The sequence below is a fragment of the Tribolium madens genome, unplaced genomic scaffold (genome assembly GCF_015345945.1).
Source record: "Tribolium madens isolate multiple individuals breed KSU strain unplaced genomic scaffold, Tmad_KSU_1.1 Scaffold_19;HRSCAF=116;Tcas5.2_LG9, whole genome shotgun sequence".
Classification (NCBI taxonomy): domain Eukaryota; kingdom Metazoa; phylum Arthropoda; class Insecta; order Coleoptera; family Tenebrionidae; genus Tribolium; species Tribolium madens.
Window position 1 is genome coordinate 3141172 of NW_025400983.1, and position 15370 is coordinate 3156541.

Genomic DNA, 15370 nt, shown 5'->3' on the forward strand with positions numbered 1-15370 from the left:
TAACACTAATTTTTATTAATTATTATTTTCTGAAGGCAAATTAAAAAATTATATTAAAAAAAAGTGCTGTCTTAAGATAATTACAAATGGAATATTATTTAACAAACGTTTTAATTTAAGTAAAAAAAATATTTTAGAAAAGTTTGCTTTACAAGTGGAAGTTGAAAAAAATATGGGGAAACGATATGGTAAGACTTTCGAATTGTAAGTGGTTCCGATGTGGCTAAAAAGTAAATATTTTCGTAGAGGCTGTAGCTTATATTAAAAAAAAAAAAGTTTAAAGCATTGAAGAGGATAAGCTAAAAGCTACTAAAATAGCTTTAGAAATTGCTTAGCTCTGTTTTTAAATGGTATTTTTTCTGTTTTACGATTTACAAAGTTTGTAATGTTGTAGACATTTTCGGGACGGATATTGGATATCTACGAAACTATTGGTGTTGCAAAGCACTTCTAATTTGTTATGTTAAAAAGGATTATTGTTCTACATCTAATAGATACTTGGAAAATTGCAGATATAGTCAAAAATTGCCAATACCTAACTTTTAAACTACAGAATTTCTCGATTTTCTGTACGCCGATTTACTTACCAGAACACTCTACATACAAATAGTTCGAAATTGTTTGATTTTGGCTGTTAGATATTCCAAAGTTATGTAAAAAGGGCATTTTTGTTATCTTATAAATTTGAACAGATCTACCTGATTTTTTTGCCTTATCTAATTGTTGCCAATTTCTAACTCTTGAACTACAGAATTAATTTCCCGTTTTTCTGTACGCCAATTTACTTTCCAGGACATTCTACACACAAATAGTTTAAATATTTAGATATTGGTTAATAGATATGCCAAAATTAAAGTCAGAATTATGTAAAAAGGACATTTTTGTTATTTTATATATTTTTTTATACCTAAGGCACAGATCTGTCTAATTTTTAGCCCTATGTAGTTATTGACAATTCCTGATTTTTAACTACAGAATTTCTCGATTTTCTGTCGCTGATTTACTTACCAGAACATTCTACGTACAAATAGTTCCAAATTGTTGATTTTTGCCTAAAAAATATTCCACAGTTATGTTAAATTGGAATTTTTGTTATTATTTTACTACAGAATTAATTTTTCGTTCTTCTGTACGCAATTTACTTTCCAGGACATTTTATACACAAATAGTTTAAAATATTTAGATTTTGGCTAATAGATATGCCAAAATTAAAATTATGTAAAAACGGCATTTTTGTTATCTTATAAATTTGTTTCACATAGATCTGCCTAATTTTTGCTCTTTCTATTTATTGTCAATTTTTAACCTTTAAACTACCGAATTTTTTGATTTTCTGTACACCAATGTACGTTCTAGAACATTCTACATCCAATACCTAGTTCAAAGTTTGCAAAGTCGAATAAACTAATTTTTTAGAACACTAATCCTTTATTTATGTTGGAACGTGTGAGACTTGCGAGAAAAATAAAAAATTATCAGAATTAGCGTTCTGTTTTGAAGAAAACCGCAGATGTAGTCAAAAATTAGTGATTTCTTTGATAACTGGGATTTTATATGTTATTTTTTAATTTTATACTAGCTTTTTTGACAGTTTTCGTTATAGAATTAAATTGATTTATTAATTATCAAAGTTTTCTTTGAAATTTGTTAATTTTGTTCTCAATAATACAACTTTTGGTACACGAGTAGGTAAGTAGGTTTTTTTTGAAAAGTAATATTGAAACTGGCTGCAGGAAACAGAAAAATGTTGATGTGTTTTTGCGTAATATTATATGTGTTACTGTAATTCCAACATTGAAAATGCAAAAATTTCTTTTGCTTGTGTGTATTTTTCGTTTTTTGAAGCTTTAAAATAGTTCTTTTTTTATTGTTGAAAAAACTGTAGATTTATGTAGATTTGTATTGGTGAATTTTTAAAAACCTAAAATTTGTTGCTTTTGGTTGAATTAATATATACTGCTCCACAAAAGATAAAGAAGTGTGCAATAATTACAATAAGTAATTAAATTAATAAATTATTAAAAAAAAATCTATTAAAACTGAGATGAAGGCAGATATGTTTTTACTTTTTGTTTTTGCTGGATTCCACAATGCTTAGAAGAATAAAATTTGTTTGTTGTAAAAATAATTCGACTTCCTTGACTTTTGTGGAGCAGTTTATTTATTTCCGTTGTTCGCTCTATGCATTTTTAAGTGGATCATCCTTTCGAAAGGGATGATCCACGTTTAAAATTTATTTTTTGGTTAAACGAGCAAATACTTGTTGTCAAAATGATCGTTTTTGTTGGTGAAGAAATAGCATGTTTGCTTTTGGACCCTTCGTCTTGGCTTGGTCGTGTCGAGCCGTCTAGACATGACACACCTTTTGACGAGGAGTGGAAACACAATTGAACATCATCGTCTCGTCGTCCCGGATCCAACTGAAGCGTGTAAATGTTTAATAAAGTCGTCGAAGGGCGATCCTTCGGGAGACGCCTGGTCTGAATTTATTGGTGTGGTGTTGTTTACCTGTCAATGATTAGACGCAAATTGGAACAAATTTGGCAAGCAAACATGGAGGCCTGAAACGGTTCATCAATTAAAATAATTTCATTATGGGACAGTCATGCGGGCTGAAAAGGGTCAATGCGTGTAATTATTGACGACGATTACTCATCACTCGTTTATGAGCTTTTAATTGTACACTCATCTACGAGATGATTTATTTGTTCAGGTGATGGGAGGGAAAAAATAATGGATTAGAAAATGGGACTTGTTGAAGTGTTCAAATTCTCAAACTGTGTGCGTGTTTCAACAAGTTGAATAACTTGATAAAGTCAAACGGTGCATACATATTCTGATCTTGGAGACTTGGGATTTTCTCATACTACATAAGATTTTTCTTTGTTTTGCTTTTCACAGTAATTGATTCCGTTACGTTTCCCATGGACTCTCTTATTCTCCATTCTTTGGATTTGTTCGTTCTAATTTAAAAACCGTGTTTCTTGGTGATGTCATCAGCGATGATTGTCTCAATCATTCAATTAGCCCACGCCTAATTCCGGCGGCTGCAACTGCATAAACCTTTGGATGAGTGGGCCAAGGATGATTGTTTTATTATCTTGGTCTTTTATCACATTTATCTTTGGTTTTTGAGACGACTTTTCTCTACCCCACCACAGGAACGGGGAAAATTCGCATTATTTTCTTGTCCACGAGGAGTTGTCTTTGTTTCTAGCTTTTTTTTAAGGAATTTTCGTAGTTTTTTGGTTTTTATGAGATTTCGAGAAGAAATGGTAGAAATTTTTAAGTAAATTATGATTTGTAAGGATTCTTTGTGGAGCTTAGGAATTTTGTACAGGGATTAAAGTCAGTTGCGAAGAAGTATAAGTAGTTAAAAGAAATATAGTTTTTCTAGCTTTTTTTAAAGAATTTTTTGGATTTTTTTTAATGTGGATTTCTAATGATTTTGACAAATTTCGAAGGAAAGTTGTAGAAATTTTTATGTAATTTTTGATTTATATGGATGTTTTTTTGGGGATTAACATAGATTGCAAAGAAATATAGGGATTTTAAAAAATATAATTTTAAATTGGTTTGTAGCTTTATTTTAAGGAATTTTGGTAAATTTAACGATGATTGTTTTATTATCTTGGTCTTCTATTACATTTTACATTTACATCTTTGATTTTTGAGTCGATTTTTCTCTACCTCATTACAGGGGCGGGTAATATTCTAGCCTGTTAGGAAAAAGGCGCATTATTTTCTAGCCCGCGAGGAGTTTTCTCTGTAGCTTTTTTTGAAGGAATTTTGGGAGTTTTTGTCCTTTTTTTATGAGAATTTTTAGTGGATTTCTAATAGTTTTGGCAGATTTCGAGGAGAAGTTGTAGAAGTTTTTAAGTAAATTGTGATCTGTAAGGATTTATTGTGGATTTTTGGAATTTTGTACAGGGATTAAATTCAATTGCGAAGAAGTATAAGGATTTACAAGAACTATAGTTTTTCTAGCTTCTTTTTAAGGAATTTTGGTAATTTTCCTTTTTTTAATGTGGATTTCTAATTATTTTGACGGATTTAGAAGAGAACTTGTAGAAATTTTTATGTAATTTCTGATACCTGTGGACTTTGTTGTGGGGATTAAAATCGGTTACAAAGAAATATAGGGATTAAACAAAACTGTAATTAATAATAATAATAATTTAAAATTTTTAAAGATGATTGTTTTATTATCTTGGTCTTTTTGAATTATTTTCCAGCCCTCGAGTAGTTCTCTGTTTCTAGCTTTTGTTAAGGAATTTTGGGAGTTTTTTGGTTTTTATGAGGATTTTTACTGGCTTTCCAATAATTTTAACAGATTTCGAGGAGAAGTTGTAGAAATTTTTAAGTTAATAAGTACTTGTGATCTGTAAGGATTTTTTGTGGATCTTAGGAATTTTGTACAGGGATTAAAGTTAGTTGCGACGAAGTATAAGGATTTAGGAGAACTATAGTTTTTCTGCTTTCTTTTAACGAATTTTGGAAATTTTCTTTTTTTCTAACATGGAATTCTAATGATTTTGATGGATTTCGAAGAGAAGTTGTAGAAATTTTTATGTAATTTCTGATTTATGTAGATTTTTTTGTGAGGATTAAAATCGGTTGCAAAAAAATATTTAAAAAAACTATAACTATAACTATAATGATGGTTTTATTACCTTTGTCTGCAATCACAATTATCTTTGGTTTTTGACACGATTTTTCTCTACCTCACCACAAAGGCGGGTGATATTCTAGCCTGTGGAAAAATTCTAGGAGTTTTCCTAAACTAACTTTTTTTTAAGGAATTTTGTGGGTTTTTGTGCTTGTTTATGAGGATTTTTAATGGATTTCTAATAATTTTAACAGACTTCGAGGAAAAGTTTTGAAAATTTTAAGCAGTTTGCGATCTGTAAGGATTTTTTGTGGATCTTGGAAATTTTGTACGGGGATTAAAATTAGTTGCGAAGAAATATGGGGATTTAAAAGAACTAGTTTTTCTTGCATCTTCTTAAGGAATTTTGATGCTTTTTCTGTTTTTTTTTTTAATTATGGTTTTTAATGGATTTCTGATGACTATAGAAATGTTTATATAAGTTTCGATTTATATGGATTTTTTGTGGATCTTAATGATTTTGACGGATTTTGAAGAGAAATTTTTATGTAATTTCTGATTTTTTGTGGAGATTAAAATCGGTTCCAAATAAATATAGGGATTTAAAAAAAACTATAATTTGAAATTGGTTTCTAGCTTTATTTTAAGTAATTTTGGTAAAATTAGGGATGATTGTTTTATTATCTTGGTCTTTTATCACATTTATCATTGGTTTTTGAGACGATTTTTTCCTACTCCGCCACAGGGGCGGGTAATATTCTAGCCCGTTAGGAAAAATTCGCATTATTTTCCATCCCTCGAGGAGTTTTCTCTGGTAAATACCCACATGACGTTTTCAATTTGCCTGTTTTATCTGTTTAACGTGCTTTTACGGCCGAGTGAGACGTTCAGAGAGGAAGGAGCCCCGCAGGATTCGCAACTGCACCGACAGGAGACTCTCAATCGACTTTGTATCGTTGCCAGAACTTAAAATTAATTCTTCCCCAATGATCAAACGCACCGTTTCATAAATCTGAATTTTTGCCAAGTTGTACCGGAAAAGTACAGTGCTTGTTGATCAATTTCCCGTTACTTGTTGGAATTTGGAGCAAAATTCTATGGGAAATTAGAACCGGAACCGGGGAAATAACTAGAAAAATTGTGTGATTTTGTATCTGGCGGCGGTATTTGTTCTGCAGAGATGGATCCTTCTGCGGGTACGTTTACTTAAGAAGATTAATAACACATCTCTCAGTCAAGAGCGAAGGAGCCGGCGACCCGCTTCAAAGCCCCAGATCATCCTTAGCTCGCCTTCTGTGCATACATTTAATTAAGAATGATAAGGGAAGGTTGTTGTTTCTCGATAACGGCCGGACCCCACGTCCTTTTAATTAGGTGTACGCCTCTGTCGCTTTTATTAAATAATCACGCCACTTAGCGTGATGAGTCGCTTTCGTAAAAATTTCAACGGTCGACGAGAGAGCACACACAAAAAATTTTCATTTCCTGTGTCCTCTGCTTGAATCCCAGATGGACGATACGAATCGGGAATTTTCAAAATGACACTTAATGAAATGCGGTTTGTGGCAGGATATTGCACATGTAACATATAGTTTAGTGCTAAATCTGTTAATGCAATAATTAGATATTAAATGGCCGGTTTTAGCGATGGGAATTTTCGAGGTGAATTTTTCAACAAGGCTCCAATGTGGTCGAATATTTCATAAAAATTTTAATTTCGTGTTTATATTAAAATAAGGATTTAATTTGTAATCTGCATCAAACTCTCTTTCCATTAAAAATAAAGCACAGTTGGAAATCCGTGTTTGTGATTTGGGAAAACCCAATTTCTACTTAAAGGTTTTTAACGTTCTTAAACTTTTCTAAAGATATTTGGGCATTTACAAATAAAAATTATGTAAGTCATTGCAATCTAGCTTCTTTGTAAGGAATTTTGTGAATTTTTGTGTTTTTAGTGGGGGATTTTTAGTGATTTTAACGGATTTCGAGGAGAACTTTTTTAGTTTTTTCAGCGGTTTCAGGAATTTTGTACTGGGATTAAAGTCAGTTGTGGAAAAATACAGGGTTTTAAAAAAACTATAATTTTAAAACTCTTTAGCTTCGTTTTAAGGACTTAAGGTAGCTTTTGTGCTTTTTTATGAGGATTTTTTGTGAATTTTTAATGATTTTAATAGATTTTGAGGAGAAGTTTTAGAACTTTTTATGTAAAATGCTATCTAAAATTTTTGTGAATCTTAGGAATTTAGTACGAGGATTAAAGTCGATTGCGAAAAAATACAGGACTTTAAAAGAACTATAGTTTTAATTTGTTTCTAGCTTCTTTTTGAGGAATTTTGGTACTTTTTCTGCTTTTTTTTTTCAATGAGGATTTTTAATGAATTTCTAATGATTTTAACAGATTTCGAGGAAAAGTTGTAAAAATATTTATGTAATTTGCGATTTATAAAGATTTTTCTGTGGATTCTAGGAATTTTGTACGGGAATTAAAATCAGTTCTAAAGAAATACAGGTATTAAAAAATAACATAATTTTAAATCTGTCTCTAGCTTCTTTCTAAGAAATTTTGAGAGTTTTTGTGCTGTTTATGACGATTTTGAGAGGATTTCTAATATGTAATTTTAACAGATTCCTAGGAGAAGTTGTAGAAATTTTTATGTAATTTGCGGTTTATAAAGATTTTTTTTTGATTCTAAGACAGTACAATAATTAAAATCAGTTGCGGTGAAATATAGGGAATAGAAAAACTATAATTTTAAATCTGTTTTTAGCTTTTTTGTAAAGAATTTTGTGAATTTTTCTGTTTTTAGTGGAGGATTTTTAGTGATTTTAACAGATTTTGAAGAGAACTTCTTATTTTTTTTAGCGGTTTCAGGAATTTAAAATCAGTTGTAGAGAAATATAGGGTTTCAAAAAACTGTAATTTTAAATTTCTTTTTAGCTTTGTTTTAAGGACTTTTTGGAGCTGTTGTGCATTTTTATGACGGTTTTTTGTGATTTTTAACGATTTTAATAGAATTCGAGGAGAAGTTTTAGAACTTTTTATGTATGCGATCTAAAAGGACTTTAGTGGATTTTAGGACTTTTGTACGAGGATTAAAGTCGATTGCGGAAAACTACAGGAATTTAAAATAACTATTGTTTTAATCTATTTCTAGCTTCTTTAAAAAAAAATTTTTTCAATGAGGAGTTTTTAAGGATTTCTAATGATTTTAACAGATTTTGAGTAAAAGTTGTAGAAATATTTATATAATTTGCTATTTATAAGGATTTTTCTGCGGATGCTACGGGAATTTAAAAATATATAATTAAAAAATATATAATTTTAAATCTCTCTCTAACTTGTTTCTAAGAAATTTTGAGAGTTTTTGTGATTTCTAATATGTAATTGTAACAGATTCCTAGGAGAAGTTGTAGAAATTTTTATGTAATTTGCGGTTTACAGGGATTTTTCTATGGATTTTAAGAATTTTGTATAGTAATTAAAATCAGTTGCAGAGACATTCAGGGATTAGAAAACTATAATTTTAAATCTTCTAGCTATTTTTTAAGTTTTTGTGCTTTTTATGAGGATTTTGAGTGGATTTCTAAAAATTTTAACAGATTTTGAGAAGAAGGATTTTTATAGATCTTAGGTGTTTTGTACCAGGATTAAAGTCGGTGCGAAGGGATTTAAAAGAACTATAGTTTTTACGAAAATTTGGTAATTTTTCAGTTTTTACATGAGGATTTCAAATGGATTTTAACGGATTTCGAAGAGAAGTTGTAGAATTTTTTTGCGATTTATGAGTATTTTTGTGGGTCTCAGGAATTTTGTTATAGAAAAATATATGGATTTAAAAAAACTATAGTTTTATGTCTTTGGTTTATCTTTTTTGTGAAAAAATGCTGAATTTTTGGAAATGCGTGTAAATTATGTGAAAATAAATTGAGGAAATCTTATTTCATTTTTTTCATTTGATTTATTTATTTTGTTATTTTGAATGCATCATTAATTTTAACAACGCTATGATTTTTTTCTTTTAATACAAATTTTAATCAAGTGTCACTTTACAATAATGAAAGGGCGTCGAATTGATTGGCGTCTCGTCGTCCATATTGTTTTTTCAGTGGGGGTGTCTGGGAATGAAAAGAATGAATAATTTGAGTTGATGTTTATTTACTTTGTTCATTCAATATTTTTATCCCATTTATTTCTATTGTTCGGTTTCCATAACTGTCAAATAATGGTAGAGAGAGGGGAAAAAGCGAGAAAATTGAAACGAACCGTTAGGAAAAAACTCGTTGAATAATTTAATAGTCCGCATTGTTTACCCAACCAATCCACAAGTGTTTTTACGAGGGTTAAATATTGTAGGTTAAAATTGACATTTTTTATGAATTCGTGGTGTTTTTTTGAAATTTCATGCTCCAAATCTGAGATTTGAATGATAGGGGTTGATGGGGGTCAGAAAGGGTCGTGTCCGGAGGGATTATTTAGGGCTTAAGGCGTTCATTGTCAAATATCAGACGTTTAGGTCTAAAATCGGCCCTGAAATTTAATTAGTATTAATTCTTATGTCGACATTTTTCTTGGTTTTGCTCGAGGGTCCGGAATAATAATATGTTTTGAGTTTTTTCGGACTACTTCCCTCCAGTGGTTGGTAAAATTTTACCAATGGGTTTTTAATGCGTCATCGTGTTAATTACCGCATAACCTACTCGTTTCGTGTAAATAAAGTTGTTTTAGAACAAAAAGGGGAAGTTGCTAAGGTCTCCGATTTGCATGGTAGTGGCAGTCAATGTCGACACAAGATGCGTGATTGATGGATATTGCGGATGGATTTTATGGAAGAAAAATAGAGAATGTCGTCGAAAATGGTTTCGTTTAGTTTGGATAAAGAGAGTTTAATAGGAAAAAGTTTGAGCCTGTCATGTTGTCATGTCGTAAATTATCGATAATTAGAAAAATATTTTTAAACCGAAAGAATGCACAACTAATTTGTTCAAACTTTTATTAAACGTTTTTTTTAAGAACGAGCAATTTATTCCAAATTAAAAAAGCATTAGTTTATAATTTCTTGATTTTTTGGATTTTAAAGGAATTTTTGTATTTGAAGAATTGTTCAGTTGCATTAAGGATTTTTTTATATTTATCTGTACCAAGAATTGTTATAATTGTGGTGGGATCGCTAAGGGATTCTTGTTTAAAAAAAACAATACAATATTACTTGTCGTATGTAGAGTGCTAGGTCTCTCAAAATTTGCGATAATTTTGGAGGATTTTTACGGATTTTTGGGGATTTTAAGGATTTTATGTGGTTTAACGTCCAATATTACACATTCGACGTACAGATTTATTGAACTTTTACATTTTTTGTTTAGAATCCTAGGAACTTTTGTACGGATACTCCTGGGATTCCCATTTGGAGCAAATCGGAATCTCTTTATTTTAGTAGGGATTTTCAAAAATCTTAGGAATCCCCAATAATAATTAGTGGGAATATTAGAAATGATTTGAAGAGAAAATCGTAGATTCTTGACGTGTCGGATTTGTCGAGGCTATAATATTCGAGGATTTTTAGGAACTTTTTGGGAATTTTTAAGGATTTTTAAGGACTACTTTATTGTTTTTTGCACTTTTTGCTTAAACTACTTACAAGTTTTATCAAATTCCTTTATTTTATCAGGGATTTTTAGTAATCCTAGGATTGTCAATAGTAATTAGTGGGTATTTTAAAGATTTGCGATTCTTGACGTATAGTGTTGGAGTTTTCGAGAATTTTTAGTGACTTTGTAGAAATTTCTAAGGATTTTTTTGGATTTTTGCATAAATGAATGAAAGTGAGATTGGAGAATTATTTAATAAAAGATACAAATAACATATTTAAAAAGAATTTAACTGTTCAAAGATTGCAGAACCATAGAGAAAATCTGAAAACCTAAAATAATTGGCTGAAAAGAAACTGAAATTAATTAATTAAACCGAAAGAATGCACAACTAATTTGTTCAAACTTGTATTAAACGTTTTTAAGAACGAGTAATTTATTCCAAATTAAAAAAAGCATCAGTTTATAATTTTTTGGATTTTAAAAGAATTTTTCTATTTATAGAATTGTTCAGTTGCAGTAAAGATTATTTGATATTTATCTATATATTGACGTGGGATCTGGGATTGCCAAGGGATTAGAAAAAAAACAATACAATATTATTTGTCGTGCTAGGTTTCTCAAAATTTGCGATAATTTTGGAGGTTTTTTAGGGATTTTTAGGATTTTATGTGGTATAACGTTCAATATTCTTTATTACACACTTGACGTAAAATATATAAAATTTAAACAGTTTTATTAAACTTTTACATTTTTTGTTCAGAATCCTAGAAATTTTTCTAGGGATACTCTTGTTATTTCCATTTGGCACAAATCGTAATTCCTTTATTTTGGTAGGGATTTTCAAAAATCCTAGGAATTGCCAATAATAATTAGTGGGAATGTTAAAAATATTTAGAAGATTTGAAGAGAAAGCCGTAGATTCTTGACTTGACTTCACTTTTTGGGAATTCCTAAGGATTTTTAAGGATTACTTTTTGTTTTTTGCACTTTTTCCTTAAACTACTTACAAGTTTTAGGGAATTCCATTACTTTTTTAGGAATTTTTAAGAATCCTAGGATTACCAATAGTAGTTAGTGGGAATTTAAAACATTTTTAGAAGATTTGTGAAGAAACCGTTGATTCTTGAGGTATAGTGTTGGAGTTTTCGAGGATTTTTAGAGACTTCTTGGGAATTTCTAAGGATTTTTTTGGATTTTTGCATAAATGAATGAAAGTGAGATTGGAGAATTATTTAATAAAAGTTACAAATAACATTTTTAAAAAGGAATTTAACTGTTTCTTAATGTAATGTATATTCGCTTTTGGAAAATTTATAGTTTGCATAATTCATTTCTTTCGTAATGTTATCTATTTGTTATCGTTTTTCAAACACAATCCTTGTTATTTCCTTTTATTCTCCGTGGAATTGACAGGTGTTAAAAATGTAGACAGCTGTATAATCGCAAACCCCTATTACCTTCAATATCGATTTTTTTTTCCCTTCAGAGGGCATTAACTTCTCAATTGATTCACCACTCGAAATTCTCATTTTCACCGCCATGACATTAATCCTCGCATTAACTTAATTAAATACTCACAAAAGTCGGCGTTAATTGAAAAATTGCCCATTTTGAAATATACAGCGTGTCGCTAAAAATCAATCAAACCGGTCACATGACCCATTCGTCCCATTGTTTGCCAGACAAAGAGCGGCGACCCTCTCGGTCCCGTGACCTCTCATCCTCACCTCCCATTGGCCGAAATTCGTGTCCCATTCAACAGGTACAATAATAATGGTATTTTTTGTTCGTTGCTTTTCGATGGTTTTCGAGAGGTCTCGCCTGATGCACGCCGCGTTAAGTTAGTTTGGCGCGTCGGAGTTGGCCGTGTAATGTGAAATAACGAAGGCAGAGTGCCTCATCACGGAATAATTAAGTGCGTTTTTGTGTATTGTGTGTGACGTGTTGTTAGTTGTGGTGTATTTCGAAGGGATAAACACAAGGCGGCTGCGTTTAAGGTTCGTACTTCCGCTACACCGGATGTGTGGACTATAACCTCGAAACGGTGGCGATAATATAAACAACGGGAGGAGGTTTTTTTTTTTCTCCCGCAAAACTCACCCATGACCTATTATCGCTCTAGTGTTTAAATGCGAAATATGAAATCGGTACGTAATGATGGTATTTCACACACTGTCTTTCACTTTTACTATTGTAAAGGCGCGGCGCGGGTTATTTTTTCGAAAATTCGATTGCATGTCCACTATTTAATTACGGAAATGTACGCTAATACAATTATTTTTTTAAATTTGTTTCATGATTCACGACGAAAATGATAATGTTACGTGTTGAGTAAGCGGAAAGATATGCAGAAAATGCAAAGTTTCTTTTTCTACCTGACTCGACATACTAAATAATCCGCAATATCGGGGATTAAGGATTACATATCAAGCCGATAAGTGTGAATATAGACAATAAATAGTTGTTTACCGTTTGAAAAATGCGCTTGTTTGATAAGCAACGTGATAATATAGGGTGTCTCAAAGTTATTTCGAGTTAATTAACTGTTGTTTGAAATAATATCAGTTTGAATCTGTTGTTTGTTTAATAAGGGTTGATGTTTCAGGAAAGAAAATTTTATTACAAATTCATTGTTAGTTTTGACGTCAGACATGTTAAAATTTTTGTGTGGTTTGGACATCATTAGAATCTAGTCATTGTTTGTTTTACAATTATTGGACTTGATGGAAAATTCGAGTGGTAATGTGAAACGAAATTTCGCATTAAATATACATTTTGAAAATTACTTCTATGAGGTGAATTTTCACAAACTCGTCTTCTCCACACGTGTTTTTCATTGCATGTCCTTGACATGCTCTGCATCAAAAAAGATTCGTCGGGTTTCACTTGATTTTTTTCTTTTTTGGCGGTCATGGTGGACTGGTAGATCATCTGCATTTCTGCACAATAGTGGCCTTCCTACATCAGGAAAGACTTTTTCAAAAAATGAAGCAATAATTCCTTGATTCTTAAATGGCAATGATTGAGAAAAAAGAATATTTGAACTGTAATTTTCGCTTCTTATTCAATTAGAAGTTGCCAAATAGTTAATACGACCTTGACAGATTGTTAGAAGTGCGATGTTAAAAAATACGTAATGGTAGGTGTCAAGTAACTTGGATTTGGTGGCCTTGGCTTGATTTGGAATTTTTGTTGTTGCAAATGAAAAAAGTCAAAATCTGACGCTGAAACCTCACCTAGAATGAGAAATCGTCTGAAAAATATCGCAACGAAGCCTAAAACCTACGTTTTTTTCCTCTATGTTTTGACAATAGGTCAATATTTATACAGGTTTAAACCTGAAACAAGTAAAAAAAATTTTTGTTGTTGTTGCAAAACATTCAATGAAAAAAGTCAAAATCTGACGCTGAAACCTGACCTAGAATGAGAAATCGTCTGAAAAATATCACAACGAAGCCTGAAACCTACGTTTTTTCCTCTTTGTTTTGATAATAGGTCAAAATTTATACAGGTTTAAACCTGAAACAAGTAACAAAGTCGGGAACAACTTAGAACGAAGAATTAGGAATAAAATTAAATATAAAAAGGAGATGGAGAAATTTGGAGGAAAGGTTTGAGATCTAAACAAAAATGCATAGAAAATGCAGTACCAGAGAGAAAATCTGGAAACCTGAAATAATTTGCTGAAAAGAAACTGAAATAAAAAAAGAATTAAGTTCAATGAAATCAATCTGAAACAATAGCTTGAAACATACAGCTAAATCGGAAAAAATGAGTGGTGGGGTGTGAGGTGAGAAAGTGATAGATAATACTTCCATCTCCATTTTTCATGGAATCGTAAAAAATATTGTTTTTTTAAGATTAGTATTTGTTATTGCAAACAATAAAGATAAAATTATTGTTTCCGCAATTGTTATTGTATTTTAGTCACATTTCAGATAAAATCTGTTGGTGTCAGTTCTGTCGTTTTTCACGGCCTTTTCATCCGAATACCCTTGAGCTCATCTGCAATTTATGCAAAACCGTGTAAAAGCATCAACGCTTCAACATAACATTAATTAACTTTTTGTGTCTTTACTCAAGCTAATTACGATTTGTTTACAATTTTCTTTATAAAAATAACAAAAGTGTGTAGAAATTAAAAGGAAGGGTTTTTTCTCGATTCAAGGTGAAGAACAATTATTTCTGTATTATTTTTGTGGAATGAAATTAAGATTGTGACTCAGTAGCGGCTTCGGGCTTACTGAAAACTGGGACAATTTTGCTGAAAAATGGGTTTCAGGGGTGATTTTCCCAGACCAGACCTCAATTCCTTCTCTATCTTTTCGAGTTGTGAACAAAAGGCATTTAGTATAAAACAATTATACTCGTATGGACGTAAAACCTGAAACATAATCGAGTAAAAAAAAATACTAAACCTAAGACGAAACCTGACCTGAAACACAAAATGGGAATATTAGGTAAGTACTTTATATAAAAAAAATTATAAACAAAAAAACCTAGGGGATGAATTATATAAACGTAAAACCTGAAACATAATCGAGTTAAAATTTCAATTAAACCTAATACTAAACCTGAAACAAAAATGATAGTATTACTTGAGCAAATAATAAATTAAAAAAATATGATTGAAACCCTAGAGAGAAAAATGTAGTGGATGAATTATATGGACGTAAAACCTGAAACCCGAGTTCAAACTTTATTAAACCTAATACGAAGTGTGTAGAACTTAAAAGGATGGGTTTTTTTCGATTCAAGGTGAGGAACTATTATTTGTGTATTATTTTTGTGGAATGAAATTAAGATTGTGGCTCAGTAGCGGCTTCGAGCTTTCTGAAAACTGGGACAGTTTTGCTGAAAAATGTGTTTCAGGGGTGGTTTTTCCAGACCAGACCTGAATTCCTTCTCTATCTTTTCGAGTTGTGAACAAAAGACATTTAATTCATAAAATTGAACTAAATCTGGCTGCATTTCCCTCAAGTTTGTGTTGAATACAAACCGATTTTTGCCTCGAATCTACAACAGGTGCCTCCATTGTTCACATGTTGTTTTGTCTGGTACCGTCGTCTGGTTTTGAATGCACACTCGTGTGACTCATTTATCTCAAATAGAACGTGTAATGTTACCTCTGATAAGAACAAAAACCACCCAGCGTGTACTGATAACACTGTA

General features: G+C 31.0%; 1 protein-coding gene across 4 annotated transcripts in view; it reads left to right on the forward strand.

Annotated features, from left to right (window-relative positions):
• Nucleotides 1-15370, forward strand: part of LOC123016029 (polypyrimidine tract-binding protein 1) — a 155676-nt gene that overhangs the window by 35916 nt on the left and 104390 nt on the right. Inside the window, exon 1 of one of the 4 annotated variants that reach the window (XM_044416206.1) lies at nt 12045-12195. The exons of 2 other annotated variants lie outside the window; for them this stretch is intronic. Coding sequence is in view for 1 of the 2 variants with exons in the window: in XM_044416204.1 (XP_044272139.1) it covers nt 12328-12345 (18 nt within the window). In the remaining variant the exon portion in view is untranslated. Of the gene's footprint in view, nt 1-12044; nt 12196-12247; nt 12346-15370 lie in introns of those variants that run through there. One more of the 4 variants, XM_044416204.1, reaches the window with a different exon arrangement.